The 24517-nt window shown below is 53.7% G+C and overlaps 1 protein-coding gene across 4 annotated transcripts in view; it reads right to left on the reverse strand.

Annotated features, from left to right (window-relative positions):
* Positions 1 to 24517, reverse strand: part of RAB11FIP4 (RAB11 family interacting protein 4) — a 108432-nt gene that overhangs the window by 78999 nt on the left and 4916 nt on the right. The window contains exon 1 of one of the 4 annotated variants that reach the window (XM_084985277.1): positions 15602 to 15628. The exons of 2 other annotated variants lie outside the window; for them this stretch is intronic. In XM_084985277.1, the coding sequence (XP_084841403.1) occupies positions 15602 to 15613 (12 nt within the window). In that variant the 5' untranslated portion in view covers positions 15614 to 15628. Of the gene's footprint in view, positions 1 to 457; positions 476 to 15601; positions 15629 to 24517 lie in introns of those variants that run through there. One more of the 4 variants, XM_084985278.1, reaches the window with a different exon arrangement.

Genomic DNA, 24517 nt, shown 5'->3' on the forward strand with positions numbered 1-24517 from the left:
CTGCCAGCCACAGCCACAACCACAGCCACGGCCATGCTGGATCCAAAACTTGTCTACAACCTACACCATAGCTCACGGCAACACCGGATCCTTAACCCACTGGGTGAGGCCAGGGATCGAACCCACGTCCTCATGGATACTAGTTGGGTTCATTACTGCTGAGCCACAATGGGAACTCCCCAGCTGCTTGATATTTCTTTCAGAACCTCACTTCTAAATGAACCTGTAATTAGTGCAGCCCCCCCACTGCACACCCACAAGCCTCCATTCACTCATTCATTCAACAAGCAATGACTGCATACCTCCCATGTGCCAGGCGCTCTGCTGGGGGCTGATGGTGGTAGCTTCTGGCCCCTCTGGCTAAGCACATACATGGTCACACGGACACACACATGCACACACTCTCACACGCTGGTGGCCAGGCACCTCCCTCTTCTTCCCCCACCCTCATAGTCACCATTGGTATCTAAGGCACAGGCGTGCAAGGATGAGGTCTCTTCCAGACTCCTCTGGGGCTGGGCTGCAGGTGATGTGGAAACCACAGAACACAACATGCAGGGAAGGGATTATGTCACCATCGATATTGCGAATACGGCCACGCCCCCCCCCCACCCAGCCCACGCTGTCCACTGTGCGCTCTGTAGCCCAAGCCACGCTGGGGATTCACTGACCTGCAAGGATCATGTTCCCTGCATGCCCAAAGGATGCTTTTTCAGTGTGCGGCAGGGGTCTGAAGCCCCCTCCAGTTATGGGGATGCGCCCAATGGGCTTTGGAAGCAGCAGTGGGCAAGGAAAGACCCCACACAGCATCCTACCCCCGCCCCAAACTGGCGGACCGGGCGCTTCCTCTCGGATATGGGTCTGGGAGAGGTGGGCAGAGGCCGGGCATGGTATCTCTGTGACCCCCCTACCCCCAAACCTGGCACCTAGCAGGGCCTCAGGAAAGGCCGAAAGAACTCCAGGGAAGAAAGCAGGTGGCCTTCAGCCTGCTCCTGTCCTGGCCGGTGCCTCCTCGCATTGCAGCTGTCCCTGCCCCCCCCTTCCCCTGCCCCCAGCCAGGCAGCCTCTGACACTGCCAGGCAGTGATGTGGCTTCTGAGAACAGCAATGTCCAGGCGCCACCTGCAGGGCTGTTGGGAGCCCAGCCATCCTCCTAGCTGGCACCCCACCTCCTCTCCTCCTGCCCTCTCATCAGTGGCATTGCAGTGATGGGCGGGGGCTCCCAGTGTTCACCTGTACAACCTCTTCAAGGTCAGGGGCTGTGCTTTAATTATCTCTGATGGGAGTCAAGGGCAGAGGTGCCACCAAGTGTTGAATGGCTGGGGTGGAGGGCCAGCTTCAAATCCAGGTAAGGGGCAGCAGGTAGTGGATTTGGATTCTGTCATCCATGGAGTCCTTAACTTTCCAAGCCTGGGAGACGCTGGTAGGGCCGGGCCGTCCATCCCCATGCCTCCAAGGAAAGCCAGCCTGCAGCAGGGGTGCTGGGGTGCTTGATGATAGGGAGACAGGAGGGGTCCCCAGGGCCACTGCAAAGTCCTGGAACACCCCTGAGCTGTGGGCCCAGGTCTCCCACAGCTTCCAGAAAGCAGGGGGCAAGAAGGTGCCATGTCTATCACTGTATAGCCTTTAGAAAACCCGCAGGGTTTAGAGTTCCCCTTGTGGCTCAGCAGGTTAAGAACCCGACATAGTATCCGTGAGGCTGCGGGTTCAATTTGTGGCCTTGCTCAGTGGGTTAAGGTCTGGTGTTGCCATGAGCTGCGGTGTGGGTTGCAGGTGCGGCTTGGATCCTGTGCTGCTGTGGCCGTGGCCTAGGCCAGCAGCTGCAGCTCGGATCCAACCCCGGGAACTTCCATGCGCCAAAGAAAACAACAGCAAAACTGGGCAGGGATCACTGAGGGCTTGACTGGCCAGACTAGTCACATCTGATGCAACAACCTTAACAGCAGCTACCGTTAGAGTGTCCCATTGTCCCATTTTTACAGCTGAGGGAACTGAGGCTCAGATGTCGAGAGAGGTTAAGACGTTTAGACAGTTCTGCAGTGGTAACTCTTCCTTGACCTCTAGTCCCGCAGCCCAGAGTATCAGCCTCTGCAACCTGCTGCCTTCCACAGAGGCAGCCTCTGGCCAGGTTGGCTGCCCCAAAGGGTGTTTCAATCGCCCATCCCCTTGCGTATGGAAGGAGCTTTACCCCCTGGGGCTGGAAGCCCTCACGGGCCATCACAAGAGTCTCAACCTTCCTAGATGCCAGATAACCTCTGCCAGTGTCCCCCAGGGGTGATGACTCAGCCCTTGATTTTACAGAGGGGGAAGCCAAGCTCCAGGCAGGGGCGGGGCTTGCTCCCGGGCACACAGGTGTGTATACAGCAAATACCCACCACATACTATGGCCTTTGCGCTGAACCAGGGCCCCAGCCATGGGGCTGGGCTGCTCGGGGGACTGCGCTGGGCTCCCAGGTGGGAGCGCTGGGCACACCGGGGCCGCAGGAGCAGTTGCTATTGCCAAAGCACACACAGCTGGGCCGCTGAGCTGGCTGCCAAGGTAACTGGTTGTTTCCCTGGCAGTAAAGTATTGATCTTCCTTTTTCAGGCCACTCAATTACCAGGCTTCCCTTCTATTTCTGTTGCCTTTCTTTTCAGGCTGATGTTTTTCCCCCACTCATTCCCCAGGGTCACATCTCTTCTCGCTCAGACCAGACGATGTTCACAGCTCCAGCGCCACCAGCTCTGACTGGTCACCAGCCAGATCCTCCCCGAGCCTGGGCCCGCCACCCACGCCTCCCTAACTCTGACATCTGCAAGCCAGACGGACTCAAGCAAGACATTATCTGAACTCAAGCAAGACATTATCTGAACAAGGGAGATAAGCTGGCCCTGTCTGCAGGTCTAATAGATGTTAGCCATTAAATTATTAATCAAACAAATGCTTAGTAACGAACGCCTCTTTTATGCCAGGCCTGCTCTAAGCACCATACACACAGGGACTCACTGCAGCTTCACAACCACCTCAGAAGAAGATGCTATTATCATTCCCATTGTACAGGTGCAGATACTGAGGCTCAGGAAGGCCAAGTCATTCAGGGTCAAGGTCACACAACTAGTAAGAGGCAGAGCTGGGATTTGAACACAAGCTGCGTGACTCCAGAGTTCATACTGTTTTGTTTTGTTTTTTTTTTTTTTTGGTCTTTTGTCTTTTTAGGGCCACACTTGCGGCATATGGAGGTTCCCAGGCTAGGGGTTGAATCGGAGCTACAGCTGCCGGCCTACGCCAGAGCCACAGGAACACGGGATCGGAGCCACTTCTGCAAACTACACCACAGATGATGGCAACGCCAGATCCTTAACCCACTGAGCGAGGCCAGGAATAGAACCCGTAACCTCATGGTTCCTAGTCGGATTCGGTAACCACTGAGCCATGACGGGAACTCCCATAGTTCATACTCTTAAGCAATAATTATTATTTCCACTAATATAATAATAATCACTATTATTATCATTGCAGGTTTGGGGCTTGCTCTGGCCAGAGAAAGGATAAATTGGTATTCTGCTGTCTTTGCATCTAGAAAAACCGGGTCCAGAGAACCTTTGATTAAGAATTTAAAAAATTTTTTTCTATTTTTTTTTCTGGCCACCCTGTGGCATATAGAGTTCCTAGGCCAGGGATCAGATCTAAAATCCAAGCTACAGCTGTGACCTATGCTGCCACAGCTTCAGCAACACTGGATCCCGAGCCCATTGTGCCAGGCTGGGGATCGAACGCCACTGATTCTGTTGTGTCACAGCAGGGACTCCAAGCACTTGAATATTTGAAGGAGGGGAGTGCCTGGTGGCCTAGTGATGGAGGACTCAGCACTGCTGTGGTTTGGGTGACCGCTGTGGTGCCGCTTCCAGCCCTGGCAGGGAACATTTGCATGCCATGGGCACAACCTCAATAAATAAAAGAATTAGAATATTTAAAGGAAAAAGCACAAGTTCCAATGTTGTGCTGCTAAAGCCCAGGTCTAACTAGCATTCCAAGTGCAGGTGCAGACAGACTTAAATGTTTAAAATAAATCACCAAGATCCAAAAGGCTTCTGGTTCAGGTTAAGATGGAGTCAGTACAACACACTCTGTCTGTTCCACTGATCAGAACTAAAAACTCTGGACAGAATATATAAAGCAACTGTACAAGGACTCTAAATGTAAATTGTAGCAGGTAAATTGGGAGGAAAATTAAAACTTGAACAAACAAAAACAAAAAATAAAAGCAAACAAATAAAAAAAACTTGAAGTAAGATGTAGATGGTGCTAAGTCCCCTAATTTATTTTTTCTCACATATTTTCCAGCTGAGACTCAGGTAGGTGGGCGTGTGGGAAGCAAGGTGTCATCAAGAACTGCATAGCAGGTGTGAACAGAAAAAGCTCCAAAAGACACTTTTGTGTGTTTTTTTGTTTTGTTTTGTTTTCTTTTGTTTTTGGCTTTTTAGGGTCACCCTGCTTCATATGGAAGTTCTCAGGCTAGGGGTTGAATCAGAGCTACAGCTGCCAGCCTGTACCACAGCCACAGCAAAGCAGGATCCGAGCCACACCACAGCTCACGGCAATGCTGGACCCCTGACCCACTGCGTGACGCCAGGGATTGAACCTGCAACCTCATGGTTACCAGTCAGATTCGTTTCCACTGCACCACAATGGGAACTCCCAAAGAAACTCTCATTTTGATGAGAAGCCAGGGAAGGGGGCCCCTTTGGGACAGAGAGAGTGGGAGAAATGCCGCTTTGGTCTTTTTAAAATCCCTCCCAGCCCTACCCCAGGGCAAGACGCAGCCTCAGAGGTGGGTGGTGGCAGCAGCCAGGCGGCGCCTAAAGCTCTGAGAGGAGGAAACCTTTCTCTGTGGAATGAGAAACTTGGAAAAAAGGGTCCCTGTGGTCAAAATGGGGAAGGGGGGTCCTGTTACTGGTTTCTCTCTTTTTCCTCTCACCCTGGCATCCTGCCGGAGGCCAGTCATTGGCACTGTGGAATAGCACAGGGTGGCCCAAACCTCAGATTTCTAACCAAAGGGCCAGGACCAGGGGCCCCTAAGAGCTGGGGGGGGTGGGAGCATGGAGAACAGGCCGGGCGGTGCTTCCAGTTCAGGCAGCTGTTCAGCCCGTGCCCACCTCTGCTGCCCCAGACCATTGCTGGGAGTCGCCACAGTCCCCCCGACCCCGCAGAGCCTGGACCACCTTCAAAGTGCTTCTGGGGGGGAGACTCCCTGGGGCTGAGTCCTCTCGAGGGACACCTGTGGGGACACTGGGGTAAGGAACCTGGACCGGGGCTTCCTGCCTCCCAGGACTGGCTGGACTGTGTTCTGCTGGGGGGGGGGGGGAGGCGGCTGGCAGGGAAGGAGCAAAGCGAGCGGGCTGGGATGGGGCAAGGGCTCGGGTGCCAGAGGCCCGGGAGGTGGGCATGTGGGAGGGAGGCATCATGGAGCATGAGGCCGGGGACAGAGGGACCGGACTCTGCAGAAGAAGGGCTCAGAAGCCACGCCCAGGAGGCTGCCCTTGACGGGGAAGGTCTGGAGACACCGACAGAGCAGTGACAGTTGCCAGTGCCACCGCTCCCAGCTGAAGGGCACGTTCCAGGGGTCAGGAGTTATTTTGAGCACTTCTTCCCAAGACTCACTCCTTCTGGCCTCCTGGTAGCCCCATGAAAGAGCCCGGTCATTCCACCTCTTTTTGGTTAGTTTGTTTTGTCTTTTTAGGGCCACGCATGCAGCAGACGGAGGTTCCCAGGCTAGGGGTTGAATCGGAGCTACAGCCACCAGCCGACACCACAGCCACAGCAATGCCAGCTCCAAGCCGCGTCTGCGACCTACACCACAGCTCTCAGTAAGGCCGGATCCTTAACCCACTGAGCGAGCCGCATCCTCATGGATACTAGTCAGGTTGGTTACCGCTGAGCCACAACAGAGCTCCCAGGGTCATTCCATCTTACAGGGGGAGCCAGGCCGGCCTCAGCCCAGGGTGGGTCCGATTGGAATCCACGCCCACCTCCGTGTGAGGTCCTGCCCCCTCCTCGGGCCTCATGGCCACGTGCTCAGGCGGCTTGTTTATCCACTTTTCCAGGCAGCCCAGCTGCCTGGTGTCCGCACACAATGGAGCCCTATATTCTGGAGCCCCCACCACCCAAGGGACAAAGGGCACGGGGGGTGGGGGCGTGGGGGAGGCAGCCATGGGCTTCTCCATTAATTCTTCGAGGGAGAAGAGGGGAGGGGAAGTCAGGCTGGGGACAAGGGCAGAGAGGGGCACCTGTTAGTGGTCCTGGCGGTGGCCTTGGAAGCCTGCTCTCCTCCCTGGGAAGGGCTGTCCCATGGAATCAGACTTGCCCTGACTACGCCACAAGTGGGTGGGGAAGAGCACCTTGGACGAAGCCCCCCGAGGAGTCAGCAGGTTGGGGACTCAGGGTCAGCTTCACGATTGGCGGGGCCAGTACAGATGGAGACAGCGGGCCCCCTGTTTAAAATGCATTTGGAATTTCAAGATGATGACCGCAGAGCTTTAAACCCAGGTCTCACGGCGGCAAAGCCGGCTCTGCCGGGGCTTCAGTAGGTTCCCGCGGCGTGAGCCTGGGCAAGTCACACTACCTCTCCCATCCGAGTACAACCCAGGTCCGACCCTGCTTAGCCTCTGAGGTCAGACCAGATCCGGCGTGTTGAGGGTGGTGTGGCCGCAGACCGTCTTCCTCTCTGGGCCTCAGTTTCCACGTCCTCAGTGCACTCGGACCAGCTCGCAGGACCACTGCGAGGCTCGAGCGAGACTGTGGCTGAGAATAGGACACCATAGGCTGTAGAGTGTCCCACCTGGCAGAAGTGGGTAGGGGGCAGCCACTCGGCAGGGAAGCTGAGGGACTGCTTGCAGCACGGGCTGAGGTGCAAAGCAGGGTCGTGAGCCTCAGGGATGCTGTGCTTCCCTTTACCCTCAGTCCCGTCCCAGCTCTGCCATCAGTGACCTCACAGAATGGTCCTGGGGAGACCCCTCCCTGTCTGGGCCTGTTTCCCCATTTGGAAAATAAGGGCATTGGAGCCCTTATTCATTGAAAGGATGTCTGCGGTGGGCAAGGGGTTAGGGAGATAAAGAGAAGAAGGAGAGAAATCGATGGAGTGGAAGGCTGGGCGGCAGATGGCTCCATCCAGTGTGGCTTCATTAGGGACCTGTGGCTTGGGGACCCTGGAGTGTGACCCCAGGGGGTTATTCAACTTCTCATCTTTTTTAAATTTTCTTTTTACGGCTATACCCATGACACATGGAAGTTTCGGAGCTAGAGGGGGGTCAAATTGGAGCTACAGCTGCCACCGCCACAGCCACGACAACACAGGATCTGAGCCACGTCCACTACCTACACTGCAGCTGGTGGCAATGCTGGATCCTTCACCCAATGAGCAAGGCCAGGGATCCAACCCACATCCTCACAGATACTAGTCAGGTTCTTAACCTGCTGAGCCACAACGGGACCTCCTCCGAGTTTTTTACTTCCCGTCTTCTATAAAGTCAGGAAATTATGACAAGGACTGAAGGAGAACCTCTCGGTCACCTCTACGCTCCCCTCCTCTCCTCCTTCCCCTCTGCGCAGCCCTGATGTGGCCCAGATGCCCACCTCCCACTGACCGAGTGCTTCAGGGGCACCTCAACCCCACAGGACAAGTCCTGATTGGACCCAGCCAGTCAGGTGGGCTCAGCCCCCCTCACCAGTGATTGGTTTAGGCGAAAGCATGCTGTACACTTCTGGCCAATGAGACCTGAGGAAACATCTGTAGGAGGCTTCCGGGAGAGGTTTTCTTTGATGAGGGGGAAAAAGACAAGACAGCTCTCAGGAAGTGCTCCCTGCCCCTGTTGCCCTCCTGGAGAGGGGAATCTCCCCTGGGCCCACCTGGGAAACTGGATGGAACGGGGTTGGGTCCTGGATGACGCCTCTGAGCCCTAAAAGAACCAGCCCTGGAGCTGCCCTACCTTGGGCCCATGTGCTAGGACAAAGAATACAGTTCCTCAGCATTTAAGCTATTTGGCACTGGGTCTCGATTCTTTGGGGGGAGGGTCCCCAAGGAACTGAGGGGTGAGAGGGTGGCGGGAGGGTGGCTTCCCGAGGGAAGGTGCTCAGTGCCTCTGGCCAGGTGGCCAGGAGGGCCAGTCACATGGTACCCAAGCCACCACACCCAGGGCTGGAAACGTCTTCCTTTATGAGAGCCCCAGTGCGTCCCATTCACAGCCTGGCTGCTGCTGAGGAGACTCCCTCAGGCCACCCAAGAAGGCTTTGTTTAATGTCTGAATAGGAAGGAAAGGGACAGAAGCCAGGGAGGTCTTGGACGGAAACTGGCCCGGGCATCCGTCTGTCCTTCTGTCCATCCCTTCAGCAAACGTCTCCTCAGCTCCTCGGCCTGACTGCCCTGTGGGGAGACAGACCAGCTCCCAGGGAGGGCCCAAGAATGGAACAGCTGTCCTGCTATCTTTTGAGTGAAACGAAATAAAAATAGCCTAGGGAATGGCACAAAAGTGTGTAGATGACTGTTCAGGCTGCCACACGCCCGGGGGCGGTCTAATGTCACCTCCTCCATTTACCAGCTGTGTGACTAAGGATGATGGACGGGGCCTCTCTGAGCAACGGCATCTGCCTCATGGGGTTTAGGATTTAAAGAGAAAGACATGGAGACTTAGCCTGGAACCTAGCACAGAGCAAACTCTGGATAAGTGGGTGTGTTCACAGGTACCCTCTGCCCACAGGCTGGTCACGAAGCTGCAAACCCAGGTAGGTCATCTCCATATACTGGGATGGCCAGTCCTCCCGCCTCTTCTTTCCACAGTCTCCAGATGGTTGAATTTTTAAAATCAACTGGATCTTTCATTTTATTTATTTATTTATTTTAATGGCCGCACCTGCAGCATATGGAGGTTCCCAAGCTAGGAGTCAAATTGGAGCTGCAGCTGCCGGCCTGGGAACCTCCATATGTAACAGCCATAGCAACACCAGACCTGAGCCACATCTGCGACCTACACCACAGCTCATGGCAATGCCGGATCCTTAACCCACTGAGCAAGGCCAGGGATCGAACCCACAACCTCATGGTGCCTAGTCGGATTCGTTTCCGCTGCGTCAAGACAGGAACTCCCGAATCATTTTTAACTCAAGAGAAAAACTTAAAAAGCTTGTTCTATTCTTTTAAAACATGACTACCAGTACTGTGGGGTTAGATAAGACAGAATCCACCATAATGCTACCCAGATCCCCAGAGGTGGGAGCAATGGAAACAGAGGACTTGGAGACGCCAGGGAGGGGCCTTGGAGGAGGAGGGGGCTACAATAGACCCTGAAGAACAGTAGAACTGGACATGGCAGTGTGGGGGGGTGAGGACTAGGGGGGCTGGCATGAGTGGGGAGAAGGGAGACAGCAGCCAAGGTCAAGGGGCTGGAGGGGACTCCCAGACAGGAGGGAAGCCAGCCAGGTGTGAGCCCAGCCTTCCCATCTGGAGCCTGTGTGGCCTCCGGGCAGAGGGATGGGGGAAGAATAATCCCAACCCGGTCATCCCAACACAGGGCTGCTGGCTCTGGCGGCCAGTGTGGAGTCTGCAATGCTGCAGCGTCTCCTCCTGGAGAGTCTGGTGATGAGACCAGGTGAGGAGAACGCCAGCCGAGTGGCTGGTGGACCTCACACAGGCAGGGACTGTAGGCCAGTCCTCACCCGGGACCCTGGGGGCTTTGGGCTTCGAGGCTGGCATGTGCCCTTATGTGCCCTTGGGGCAGTTAGGTGCCTGGGGGGGTGGCGGGGGGATAGCCGCAGCAGAAACAGAAGGGCTTTGCCATTACCCCTCCCAAGCAGACTCAGCCCACAAGGGTCACAACCTCTCCAGGGTGTGATGGGTCCCACTGGCCCCTGGCGGGCTGAGAGCTCCCTGGAGTAACAGCAGTGGTACCCATGGTGGGGAGGATACAACAATCAGTGACACTTAGTAGCAGTTACGACAAGCCAGGCATCATCCTAAGCGCTTTCTGTGTGTTAATTCACCTCCGTTTCACAAGCCTAGGAAACCGATTCTGTTCCTAGCCTCAGTTTACAGATGAGGAAATTAAAATGAGGCACAGAGTGAAGAAAAGATTTTCCAAAAAGTGACGGAGCCAGGATTCAAACTTCAAGAGCCTGCACGCTTTTCTGCTTTGCGACGCCACCTTTTCGACTTACTCTTGTACCTGCAGCGGCCGGCGAGGCGCCTGTCACAAAGCAGGTGCTCAAGTGTCCCTCCACCACCGTCATCATCATAACCAACCTGGGGCCACACCGATGGCACAGCAGGCACACCAGCAGCAGGCTCTGTCCAGCGCCCTGCTTTCTCCTCTGAATGTCCCTAAAGCCACAGAGCGTCGATGACAATACCCGCCCCCCTCCCCCCCTCCGCCCCATATAAAGGGTTTAGGATGTGCCAGGTGCTGTGCTAAGGGCTTGGCCCCGAGAGCTCATTCACGCTCACAACACCCCTGTGAGGACAGGGTCACTGCATCTGCATTTTCCAGATGAGGCGCAAAGAAAGACAGACCCATCCCAGGTCACTTTCCCAGCAAATTGGAAAGCTGGGAGTTGACCTCTGACCTGTCCAGCCCAGAACCTGAGTCCTTGACCACAAAATGCTCCTGCCCCCTGAAACCCTCAGGGGGCGCCTGGAGAAGCAGAGAGGGACCTGCTTCCATCACATGGTTTCAGGGTGGGGCTCAGGAGGAGCTGGAGCCGCTGCTCCAGCATCATTCACTCCCTCGGTCATGCAGGGGACGCGCCCTGTGCCCTTGTTATGGGCCCCCCTCTGAGCCGGGCACTGGGGCAGAGCCGGGCATGAACTCAGCTCCGGTCCTCACATTCCACTTCCCAGGAGGATCACAGAAATCAAGCCACGGCCGCCCCACTCCGCGCCTCCCGGGCAGGCTACGCGGGGGGTTGTCTCGCACACCTGTTGTTTGTCTCCCCAACGTCAGGTTGCCCCCAACCTGGCAGCTGCTCCTACTTTCTTTGGGGGACCTACCCCTCCCCATTCCAGGTAGTTTGAGTGGGATGGAAACCTGATGGCCTGGCCAATCAGAGACTCCCGTCTAGGCTTAACTCTGCCTTGACTGGGAAAGTAGCAAACACCATTGAAATATTTAATAATGTTGGGAAGACGTGTGATACAATTTACCCTCTGGTCTTTTTTTTTTTTTTTATTGGTCTTTTGAGGGCTGCATCTATGGCATATGCAGGTTCCCAGGCCAGGGCTCGAAGTGGAGCTGTGGACAGCCTACACCACAGCCACAGCAATGCCAGATCTGAGCTGCGTCTGCGACCTACACCATGGTGCAGCCGTGTAAAGGATCAGGTGCTGTCACTGAATTAGCTTGGGTTGCTGCTGAGGCGCCGGTTTGATCCCTGGCCCAGGAACTTCCATATGCCACTGGCACAGCCAAAAAAAAAAGAAAAAAAGTAATGAAGCTGACCTGTTTCAATTTTAAAATATATTATACCAGGGAGTTCCTGTTGTGGTGCAATGGAAACAAACCCTAATAGTATCCATGAGGATGCGGGTTCGATCCCTGGCCTCGCTCAGTGGGTTAAGGATACGGCATTGCCGTGAGCTGTGGTGTAGGTTGCAGACACGGCTCAGATCTGGTGTTGCTGTGGCTGTGGTGTAGGCCGGCAGATGTAGCACCGATTAGACCCCTAGCCTGGGAACCTCCAAATGCCATGGGTGCGGCCTTAAAAAGCAAATAAATAAATAAATAAAACAAACAAAATATATGTATTAATATAGGGCAGAGGGCAGGGACCCACCTCAGTTCAGGACGGGAACTCCAGCATATTTATTCTTACTAGAAATGGAAAATAAGTTCCTAACTACTGAAAAGTTATAAATATAATCAGAAATAAGACAGGTATGACATAATTAATACATTAAATATATGTATTAATGATTACTTATTAATAAGTAATAAGGATCAAAATTTTAGAGTGTTGCATTAAAAACAAAACAAAAAGATCTCGTGCCTCAAGAAGAATAACATTGGTAATGAATTATCACACACTGGAAAGAAAAGAATCCATGAGTCCACAGTGACACTCAGAAAAGGGGCCAAGAAAAGATATTTACAGAACAACACTCTAGAAGCAAGGATAGAAAAATCACCATTTCACAGCCACCGGGGTAATTCATGAGGTGAGAGGCATCAACAGAGGCTAAAACTATCGTGTGAAAAGCCGCTGGAGAACCAGATACTTACACGGTCTCAGGCTACCTATCAGTGAAAGGGGGAAGGTAGCACAGTGAGGAGGTCCAGCAGACACGGCTCGAACCCACTACGCAAACTCCGCATCGCCAACAACAGGACAAACCGACACTGTGGGACTCCTTGGGTGATGCTCTGAGGAGTACCTGGCAGCATCACCCCTCCTGCCCCAAATGTGAGGAAACAACCAGACATTACAGGCTATGGAATCGATTCCACTGGCCCCGACTTGGCAGAAAATGTCAATGCTGGTCACAGAAGCAAGAAAGACCAGAGCTGGTTCTAACTTCAAAGAGATGAAGCAGGCAGATGACAAACCAGCTGCCACCTGTGATCCCCAGCTGGATCCCAGATCAAAACAAAAAGGAGCCGGAAAGGACATTCTGAGGACAACCAGGGAGATTTGAATACGGACCGACTCTTAGACGATGTTATTGAAGTGACAGGAAGTCTTGGATGTGACGGTGGCACTTGTTCAGACAGGAGACTGTCCGGGTCCTTATTCGCTGCAGTGTTTATGGGGGAAACGTCAAGATGTCTTCATTAAAATGCTTCTGCAAAGCAAAGCAGCACTGAACGAGAGAGATGATAGATTATCCGTGAGAGAATGAAAAAAAGAAAAAGCAAAAGTGACAAAATGTAACAGTGAATTTGAATGTTCGCATCCTTCTTTCAAGTGTTCTGTTTGAGCATTTTCAAAATAAATCCTGAGGAGAAAATAGGAAAAAGAAACGTAATGGAATTCACTTCTAGTTCAGACATAAATTCAAATTATTAATAGAACCAAATGTTGGGTGAATCTCATCATAAATTCCAAAGGGGAAAAGAAGTCATATATTTTTACAAATTGGGGGTTGTAAACAAAATAGCTTATTTATTCTTTTTTTTTTTTTTCCTTTCTTTTTAGGGCTGCACCTTCGGCATATGGAAGTTCCCAGGCTAGGGGTCGAATCGGAGTTGTAGCTGCCAGCCTACACAACAGCCATAGCAATGCCAGATCTTTAACCCACTGAGCGAGGCCAGGGATCGAACCCAAGTCTTCATGGATACTAGTGGGGTTCATTACCGCTGAGTCACAACGGGAACTCCAGCTTATTTATTCTTGCTAGAAATGGAAAATAAGTTCCTAACTACTGAAAAGTGATAAATATAATTAGAAATAAGGCAGGTATGATACAATCGAAAACAGAAATATTCAAATGTAGCAACTGTTGAGTAATAAGTGCAATCCACAAATAAAAAAGGAAAGCAGCAGAGCAAGAAAAAAATGACAACCTGGGGATAAACCTGACCAAGGAGGCAAAAGACTTATATGCTGAGAACTATAAAATATTAATTGAGGAAATTAAAGAGGATGCAAATAAATGGAAAGGTATTCCATGCTCCTGGGTTGGAAGAATTAATATTGTAAAAATGGCCATACTACCCAAAGCAATCTATAGATTCAATGCAATCCCTATCAAATTACCCAAATTTTTCACAAAACTAGAACAAACAACCCCCAATTTTATAAGGAACCAGAAAAGACCCTGAATTGCCAAAGCAATCCTGAGGAACAAAAACTAAGCAGGAGGCATAATTCTCCGGACTTCAGGCAACTCTACAGAACCACAGTCATCAAGACAGTGTGGTACTGGTACCAGAACAGACGTACAGACCAATGGAACAGAATAAAGAACCCAGAAATAAACCCAGACACCTACGGTCAATTAATCTTCGACAAAGGAGGCAGGAACATAAAATGGGAAAAAGACAGTCTTTTCAGCAAGTGGTGCTGGGAAAACTGGAGAGCTGTATGTAAATCAATGAAACTGGAACACACCTTCACACCATGCACAAAAACAAACTCAACATGGTTTAAAGACTTAAATGTAAGACAAGACACCATCAAACTCTTGGAAGAGAACACAGGCACAACATTCTCTGACATCCACCTTACAAATGTTTTCTCAGGTCAGTCTCCCAAAGGAACAGAAATAAAAGCAAAAATAAACCAACGGGTCCTAATCAAACTGACAAGCTTTTGCACAGCAAAGGAACCCATAAAAAAACCAAAAAGACAAGTTACAGAATGGGAGAAAATAGTTTCAAACGATGCAACTGACAAGGACTTAATCTCTAAAATATACAAACAACATATACAACTCAACAGCAAAAAAGCCAACAACCCAATGGAAAAATGGGCAAAAGACCTGAACAGACATTTCTCCAAAGAAAATATACAGATGGCCGACAAGCACATGAGAAAATGCTCAACAGCACTGATTATTAGAGAAATGCAAATCAAAACTACTATGAGGTGCTACCTCTCACCAGTCAGAATGGTCATCATTAATAAGTCCACAAACAACAAATGCTGGAGAGGGTGTGGAGAAAAGGGAGCCCTCCTGCACTGTTGATAGGAATGAAAATTGGTACAACCACTACAGAAAACAGTATGGAGGTACCTTAGAAAACTACACATAGAACTACCATATGACCCAGCAATCCCACTCTTGGGCATATATCTGGACAAAACGTTCCTTAAAAAAGACACATGCACCTGCATGTTCATTGCAGCACCATTCACAATAGCCAAGACATGGAAACAACCTAAATGTCCATCGACATATGATTGGATTAAGAAGATGTGGTATATTTACACAATGGAATACTACTCAGCTATAAAAAAGAACAAAATAATGCCATTTGCAGTAACATGGATGAAACTGGAAACTCATACTAAGTGAAGTAAGTCAGAAAGAGAAAGACAAATACCATATGATTTCACTTATGTCTCGAATCTAATATACGGCACAAATGAAGCTTTCCACGAAAAGAAAATCATGGACATGGAGAACAGACTTGGGGTTGCCAAGCGGGGGGGAGAATGGGTAGGAGGAACTGGAAATTTGGGGTTAATAGATGTAAAATACTGCCTTTGGAATGGCCAGGCAATGGGATCCTGCTGTATAGCATTGGGAACCATGTCTGGTCACTTGTGGTGGAGCATGATAATGTGAGAAAAAAACGTATACCTGTATGTGTGACTGGGTCACCGTGCTGTGCAGCAGAAAATTGACGGAGCACTGTAAATTAGCTATAATGGAAAACAATAAAAATCATTATAAAAAGAAAAGGAAAAAATGACAAATGGTACTGAAAAAGTACAAAGAACCAATTTAAAAGTATAAAGATCAAAATAAGAATTCTTGATAAGTGCTCAAAAGAGAAGGACATGACAGTTGACATCGAAGGAAACGCCAAGAATACATAGCAACATGGAAAAAAAATGATCTCATTAGCAGTTAAAAATGAAAATTTTAACAAGTTTGAAATACTATTCCGTACCCATTAAAAGAGCAGAAACCAACCTGAAGAAACATTCAGAGGTGATGGGGACTCACAAAACGGGCACTTCCGTGTCTCAGGCAGGGTCTGCTCTTCAGCCGACCAGGAGGCAGGGGAGGAAAAGCGGAGGAGACACAGGGAGACACAAAGACCCTCCAGGGCCCCAGAAATGTGGCCCGGAGCCCACATGCCTGTGGCCTGATGAGTGGGCAAACAAGCTCTCAACTCCACCCTCTCAGTGTCTAGAACACAGGAGCGGGTGTCCCCTGGCAGTGCCGGGCACTCAGGGTCAGGGGTTTTGAAAAGCTCCCACCAACGGCCAGTCCTCTGGCTGGCAGCCACGCGGCTGGGCTGGGAAGAGCCCAGGCCGGCTGGGACCCAGGGATGGGCGGAGGTCCCGAGGGAGGCATGCAGCGCAGGCTGGGGGCACCCGGGATCCCTCCCTCCCCCCACCCCAAGCTCTGTGCTTTGGGAGCAAAATCTAGCAGCCGTGCTCCCTTTGGGCTCCACTCTGCCCGCACCAGCTCAGGGGCTGGGCCTTGTAGAGGCTGCTGGTGCCAGGGGTTGACCGCCAGCCCTGGTTCTCCCCCGCCCCTGGGGTACCGGGCAGAATGGAACGTGGTGGAGACATTACTAGTCTGCCTGATGGGATGTCAGTCCTGGACTGGGGAACTTCTTTTCTTGGGGGGGGGGGGGTTAAAATAAAGAGCGGCTGCCCTCGAGAGGATTCCTGAGAATGAGAGCAGCCCCCAGCCAGGAAACTGCGCAGGCGTGTGTCTTTGGCCCCCTGCTGGTGGGCACCCACACCCAGGCTCAGGCCCCATCCCTCACCCACCTACGAGGGGTCCTGTCGCCCCAGCTCGGTGCTGTGAGGTCTGCAGCCAGCCGGGCAACCCCCCTCTGACCTTCCCCTTCTCCCCATCAGCTTGAACACCCCCTCTCCTTGCCCCTGCGCTGGGGCAGGAGCCTCCCACCTCGGCCTCCTGTCGCCAGCCCCACACGGCTTCCGGATGGGCTTGTCTAAAACACAACAGAGCCGCGTCACCCTCTGCTTCAACCTTCAGGGTAAGCTCCGCCTCGTCCTCTCCATCCTGCCTCCACCTGCCCTCCGGCCTGAGGATGTGTTTCTCCTCTGGTGCAGCGGTGCTTCCCTCCGCCCTGGTGGACCGTGTTCAAGACTCAGGCCCAGCATCACCGCTGGGAAAGTTTTTCCATCTCCGGGCAGAGTAAGTTTGCCGTCTTCACAGCCCAGCCATCGCAGCTCCACAGGCCTCCAGGCCTGCCCTTCTCCCAGGTATAAGTAGATTTCTGTCTTTGACCCTCCCTCCCCCATGGGAGCCCCCTCAGGAAGGAACCCTAAGCTCCCTCTGTGTATCCTCTTGCGCTGTAACCGCGCGGGACCCTACCGGGCCTTCCCCAGCCAGACCACCCCCAGGTCCTTCCCCGCCTCTTGCAGGAGGAAAACGTCAGCCTCTGAGGCTTTCCCAGAGTTCCAAAGAACACTTTTTTTTTTTTTTTTTTGGTCTTTTTAGGGCCGCACCCAAGGCATATGGAGGTTCCCAGGCCAGGGAACCTCCATATGCCTCAGAGCTGTAGCTGCCAGTCTACACCACAGCCACACAGCCTACACCACAGCCACGGCAAGAGAGGATCTGAGCAGCATCTGCGATCTACACCACAGCTCATGGCAATGCTGGATCCTTAACCCACTGAGTGAGGCCAGGAATGGAGTCTGAGTCTTCGTGGATACTAGTTGGGCTCTGAGCCAAGACGGGAACTCCCCAAAGAACACATTTAATCAGAGAAGTAAGAAAATGCAGAAACAGAGGAAAACAGTCAAGCAAGACAAACGAATAAGAGCTTAGCCATTAAACGAAATCAAGGACCTTGAGCTCCTCCTGAAGGGCTACAGATAATATTCTGAGCCATATCCTTGAGCTGTTTCGCAGATACGAAAGCTCCCACCAGGTGGAAGAAGTTAAGCGCGTGCTGACCGCAAGCGCACAGGCCCCAGACCGGAGGGAACCAGAAAGCTGATGCTGTTGGGCCCCAATTACCTCACCACCAACCAATCAGAAGGACGTCCCCGAGCTGAGCACGCGGCCTGTGCCCACCCACCCTCGTCTTTGAAAACCTTGCCCTGAAAGCCACCAGGGCATCTAGGCCTTTTGAACACCAGCCGCCTGGACTCCCCACTTGGTGCCCGGCAGTAAACCCTGCACTTTCCCTCACCACAACCTGGCGTCAGTAGACTGGCTCTACTGCATGCAGGTGAGCGGAGCCAAGTTGGTTCGACAAAACCAAACCAGACACAGAGCTGGTGCTCAAACAGATCTATGAAAGAATGGAGGAGTTCCCGTTGTGGCACAGCAGAAACGAATCCGACTAGGAACCATGAGGGTGGGTTCAATCCCTGGCCTCACTTGGTGGGTTAAGGATCCGGCGTTACCATGATCTCCAATTTGACCCCCAGCCTGGGAACCTCCGTATGCTGCCAGTGCGGCCCTAAAAAGCAAAAACAAACAAACAAACAAAACCCTAAAAGAATGGAAATGGAGGGCCCCCTTGAAAACCTTCAGTTAGTAATGTCATGTTAACAAATATTTATAGCACTGACTATGTGTCAAGCTTAACACATGTTGCTAACAATATCCCCACTTTACAGATGAGGAGACTGAGGCACAGAGAGGTTAAGTAACTTCTCAGGCTGACACAGCTAGAAAGTAGCTGAGTTGGGTTTCAAACCAGGTTTGCCTGATACCAGGGGTCTGGCTCCCAAGCCCTTCTCTGCGGCACACAGAGAAAGTTAAAGCCAGCCTGGCCTGACCTGAGGAGGGGGGTGGACGGGGGATGGGAAGCAAGAGGGGTCAAGGCCAGCTGGGGCCACAAGGCGTCTGTGGCTGGAAAGAGCCTGCAGCGCCAGCCTAGGCAGTGGAAGAGCCCCGAGAACGTGGACTAGGTGCCAGCGGGGTGTCCCCGGATTGAGAGCCGGGTCCTGACCCCTTTATACACGTGCCGGGGGACTGCAGCAGATCGAGGAAGAAGGGCGCAGGCGCAGCAGGAAACCGGAGCAGCCAGAGAAATAGGGGCCTCCAGGGCCTCTTTAGTCACCGTTTGCACAGGAAGTGGCAGTGATGCATCATTCAGGGCGCGGTGGCAGGTGGCCCCCTCTCTCCTCTGAAACCTCAGCTTCTGCCGGCACCTGCCGCCTTCCACAGCCCCTTCCAGCTGGCACAGCGCCGGAGCCCCACCTGCATGGCCCACCCGGGCCTCCTGGCAATGCCCGCCTGACCCGCAGATTATCAGTCTACCTCCACTGACAGCCCCTGCCAGGCGCGGCTCCACCCCTGGAACACAGACCACCCGAGACTGAGAAAGCCCGAGGAAGCCTCAGACTGGAGGTTTCTCTGTCACATCTGACAGTCAGGTCTGACTGTGCTCCCTCTTCCCTGACACTTGAACCTGCGACCCCCGCCCCCCCTAGTGGCAGGCAGCCAAGGAGGCAACTTTAGAACCAGCCAGACCTGGCTTGTCATGCCAGCTCCTCCAATTACTGTGGGACCCTGGCCAGCTCATGTCACCTCTCGGATTCTCAGGGCTGTTGCAAGGGTGAAGGGGAATGAGAAACAGGAAGGCCATCAACCCGAATCATTCCCTCACCCCTGGCCACAGTGAGTCTCGGGCGGCCACAGCAGAAACTCTGGCCCTTGCCCAAGGGCGGCCAGGCCTGGAAAAGTAGGAGGGGGAGGAAAGGGGCCAGACGTGCATTCCCAGTGGAGGCACGCCAACCCGGGTCGTGGGGTAGAGGGGCTGGGGAGACCGCGCCAACAGGTGCCGTGCTCGGCCTTCATATAGTATCTCCTCTCCTCAAAACGGTCCCACAAGCATGGGTTCTGACCCTCGTTTTACAGATAAGGAAACTGAGGTCCAGCCATCACAATAAGTTCTCTTTTAGAGAACCTGGGCTTTCTCTTCTTTCGGAAAGGTCTCAGCTCTTGCCAGACCCGATGACCTATGTGGGAGGCGAAGTGAGAACTCACAAAACCCACTAACTCCAGTGAGGGCTGGCAGGTGCTGGGGTGGCGCTGCCCGTCCAGGACTCACCTGAGCCAGACACCCAGCCCCAGCTCCAGAGTGCCCTCAACCCTTGTTCCCGCCTGAGCTCTCACCTTCTGCCTTTCCCGGGTCTTCACCCCGCAGAGCCACTTGTAACAACTCCCTGAAAATGCCAGTCAGCAGTGACTTTGGGGTGGCAGTTTGCAAAGAATTGGTGGCTCTGAGCTCTGGCTCCTGGGGATCAAGGATCAGAAGATGGTGGCGAGACAGTGAGGGGTGGAAGGGTGCAAGGAGCCAAGTCTAATGAGGGGCGGTCCGTAGATCCCACTGGAGAGGCCAGCGCTCATGCCAACAGCACATGCAGGCAACAAATACGGCTCTAGCCAGTTCTTACCCTGTGCCAGGAGGAGGCAAGGGGCAGCTCTCAGGCCGAGAGGATGGGCAGAGGGCAGTCGGCCTCCCAGACAGAAGATGAGTAGCAACTTGCCTAGCAGATGCCTTCTGGCTAGAAGCCCAGATGCCTCAAGCCAGCCCAGCTGAGTCCCTGGACCCCCACGCCTGGCGGTTGGTTGGTTGGTTGGTTTGACAGCCATTCTGGTGACATAAGGAGGTTCCCAGGCTAGGGGGCGAATCAGAGCTGCAGCTGTCAGCCTACGCCACAGCCACAGCGATGAGCGAGGCCAGGGATTGAATCTGCATCCTCACAGAGAGGAGGTTGGGTCCTTAACTCACTGAGCCACAACGGGAACTCCAAGCCTGGCTTGAAAGGTGGCTGAACCGCGCCTTATCAAGTTCTGTGCTTCTCCTTCATATAAGCTTCTCTGCTGTGGGCAGGGAGACCCAAGGGCCAGGGAAGAAGGAGCTGAGGCCTCTGAGGAGCAGCAGGGCTGAGGCGCCTTCCCTGGATCTGTCCACTGCCGGTGCCACAGCCCCGCTGGGGGAACAGGTGCATCTCAGGTTCCACAGGCCAACCTTCCTGCTGCCTCAGTCTTCCCCCCACAGCAAATGCAGCCTCCAAATTCTCCCAGTTCCTCTCACACTCACATCCAACGGGCTCTCCTATCCAAATCCAGCCACATCTTCGCCGCTGTGCCCCAGAGCCAGGTCTCCGGCCAGTCTCACCCGGTTACCTGATAGCCTCCCCACTGGTCTCCCGGCTCAGCCCTGCCCTCCCCTCACTGTTCATGGGCCTCACAGGGCCCCGCCTGGCTCTGCTGGGTCAGGCGCCCCAGATCTCTGCAAGGAGCAGCCCCCCACTTCGCTCCAGGCTCCACTTAAATGTCCGTCCATGGTCATTCCAAGGGCAAAAAAAAAAAATTTTTTTTTGTCTTTTTAGGGCAGCACCCGTGGCACACGGAGGTCCCAGGCTAGGGGCTGAATTGGAGCTGCAGCTGCCAGCCTACACCACAGCCACAGCCACGCCAGATCCGAGCTGTGTCTGCAACCTACACCACAGCTCATAGCAACACTGGATCCTTAACCCACTAAGCCAAGGCCAGGGATCAACCCCGAGCCCTCATGGATACTAGTCGGGTTCGTTAACCACTGCACCATAAGGGGAACTCCTGCAAAAATCTTTGTTTCAGTACTTTCTGCTTCTTCCGGGTACCTTACTCCCCCCACAGGAACTCCTGCTCCTTTGCCTGTCTCTTTCCCAGTCCCACCCCCAGGTAAGCTCTAGGCTACTCCTAATTCCCAGAGTTTTGGCATATGGCAGGAATGTAAAATTTAATGTAAAAAAAATTTTAAGGAGTTTCCCTGTGGCACACTGCGTTAAGGATCCAGCATCATCACTGCAGCGGCTTGGGTCACTGCTTTAGCACGGGTCGATCCCTGGCCTGGGAACTTCCACATGCCACGGGTGCAGCCAAAAAGAAAAGAAAAGAAAAAAAAATTAAATCCTGGAAACACGTACTAAGACAACAACCAAGTACAAAAAGCATTTCCATTAAGACCGCTGTATAAACATTTCAGGGCACTGACCCAATCATGCGGTGGCAGTTCACCCAGGCATGACATCGTGTTTCCAGGCCAGCAGGCATGTCCCTTCCATCCCACCCGGATCTGGCTCACCCAGCTCTGTCAGCCCCAGCCAGCTGTCTGCCTGCCTTCTGCGCTCAACCTGGAGGCACTGCTCAGGGCCCAGGAGTGGGGACAACCGCTGGGTGGGCCAAAGGGACCACTGCAGCAGGAGGCAGAGGAGCCCCCACCACTCCGCACTCCAGGGCTGGGGCAAACCCCCTGCAATCCCAGACACACAGGCTGGTGAACATGGATGTTCCTGTCTGCACAAAGTAATGTGGGGTGGGGCACTTGGGGGGACCCGCCAGGCACTTGGGGGCTGCACCAGCCCCAGGTCTGCACTGCCCTCCAGGGCAGGGTTGCCCCGTGCAGGTGGCGGTGGGGCCCTGGCCTATGGAAGGGGGACTGGTTTCTCCCCCCACCCACCATGTTCCTGGCTCCCCAACCCACCCCATCCCCCCAGCCAGGGGGATCCTGGGGTCCAGCCTCCCTCCGGGCGCTGCCTCCTCAGCCCTCAGCACCGATGAGGCACTCCTCGCTCTGCCCTGCTTTCACCACCAGCCCATCTCCTTTCTCCTTCTTTCTTCTTTGGTTCTCTTCCGGGTGCAGGGGAAATTTGGGGCCTCAGAGTCAAGGCCAGATCTGACAGCTGATGTGCCTGCCCAGCCTGGTGACTCTGTGCCTTTCACTGTCTACCTGTAAAAGGCAGATACATTCTTCTTCACAGAGTGAATGGCCGGCACCCACCGGGAGCTCATCTATGCCTTAAGAGTCTCTATCCACTGACACCCCTCCGAGGGCACTGCCTGACCTACCCCTGATGTATGTCTCAACAAAGGGGGCCACAGACCACACCGCCCTCCACCAAAGTACTCCTGATCTAGATCCTGGTGTCCTTTTTACTTATTTATTTTTTATCTTTGTAGGGCCGCTTCCCACGGCATATGGAGGTTCCCAGGCTAGGGGTCAAATCGGAGCTGTAGCCACCAGCCGACACCACAGCCACCGCAACGCCAATCCCAGCCGTGTCTTCAACCTACCACAGCTCACGGGAACGCCGGATCCTTAACCCACTAAGTGAGGCCAGGGATTGAACCCGCATCCTCAGGGATGCTAGTCAGATTCATTTCTGCCGAGCCACGACAGGGACTCCTAGATCCGGTGTCTTGGGAATGAAACTATAGCCCAGAGAGGTTTTGCACATGCATTCAGGCTGAGTGGAGGTTTTCTGCCAAGATGGACCAGGCCTCCTGGACTCTGTACACACTCCTCCTCCCAGCACAGCCAAATGGGGATGCGGGCAGCCAGAGGCCCGAGGATGCTGCTGGGTGTCATGTGGTACCATGTCCCGTTAGAGCGGGGCACTTAGAGGAGACCTGTTCTCCAACAGAGCCTTACACTCCACCTGCCAGGAGTGACGCATTGGGCTTCGCTGGCCTTCTAGGACCCTGTCTGTTCCACACCCCCTGCCACCACCCAAGTCAGGACCCTCTTCCCCTCCAATCAGGTGTCACAGTCCCCTCCCGGACTCAGCCTCTGTTCTCAAGCACACAGCTGATCCTGCTGCCCCGACTTTCCCAGCATCTAGAGAACCTCTGAGCCTTTCGCGATCTGGCCCCGCCTTCCTCTCTAGCCCCTCCCCCGTCACCTCCCCACCTCCAGCCACAGATGTAGGCATACCCACTGCTTCTTCCCCAGCATCCCCTCCCCTTCTCTTCTGAGCAGAACCTGGCTTTCGTTCAGGGATCCCCTGCCCCTAGCATCCCCAGGACTGGCTCCTGATGAGTGCTGGCCCATTCTAGCACCTTAACCCCTTTGCCAGTTCAAACACAGGAGGAAGCCAGGCAGCACCAGCAGCTCCCCCGTGGCAGTCGTTAGTCCAGAGGGGACATGGGGACTAAGGGAGCCCAATCTGAAGCCTTATCTCATCTGCTCACCGTGAACAAGGAAGCCCAGTGCCCCAGCTGCTTCCAGCACCTGCTAAGAAGGGAGGAAATCACGGACCAGGTGGGCTCCAGTGAGTTACTGCCCCAAATAATTAGCAACATCCTGAGATTCCCAGCAGGAAGGACTGGCCACTGCTCAGAAATGGTACAGGGTTAACCGGTGGCAGAGACACAGACACCACTCAACTACTTGTGAATCCCCTTTTCTAGCCAGAATGGTGGTTTTCAGACTGGGGAAGGGAGAAGAATATGTTTCCCAGGGATGAGGCCCAAGGTACCTCCAGTTGCTGCCAAGGTCTTCCACTCCTAGACGCAGGAGAGGCTGGAAGCTCAGAGCTGGACATGGAGGTTGGGCTGAGAGCACCAGGGGCTGTGTGCAGATCTTTTTCTTCCCCATCTTTTTTTTTTTTTTTTTTTTTTGTCTTTTGTCTTTGTTGTTGTTGTTGTTGTTGTTGCTATTTCTTGGGCCGCTCCCGCGGCATATGGAGGTTCCCAGGCTAGGGGTTGAATCGGAGCTGTAGCCACCGGCCTACGCCAGAGCCACAGCAACGCGGGATCCGAGCCGCGTCTGCGACCTACACCACAGCTCACGGCAACGCCGGATCGTTAACCCACTGAGCAAGGGCAGGGACCGAACCCGCAACCTCATGGTTCCTAGTCGGATTCATTAACCACTGCGCCACGACGGGAACTCCTCTTCCCCATCTTTTTTTAGGGCCACACCCGCAGCATATGGAGGTTCCCAGGCTAGGGGTCAAATCAGCTGTAGCCGCTGGCCTATACCACAGCCACAGCAACGCCAGATCCGAGCCGCGTCGTGACCTACACCACCGCTCACGGCAACGGCAGATCCTTAACCCACTGAGCAGGGCCAGGGATCGAACCTGCGTCCTCATGGATGCCAGTCAGATTCGT

Source organism: Sus scrofa, chromosome 12, assembly GCF_054392235.1.
Source record: "Sus scrofa isolate SSC_HxYL_T2T_F1_AM1 chromosome 12, Sscrofa_HxYL_maternal_Yorkshire_Landrace_v2.0, whole genome shotgun sequence".
NCBI lineage: Eukaryota > Metazoa > Chordata > Mammalia > Artiodactyla > Suidae > Sus > Sus scrofa.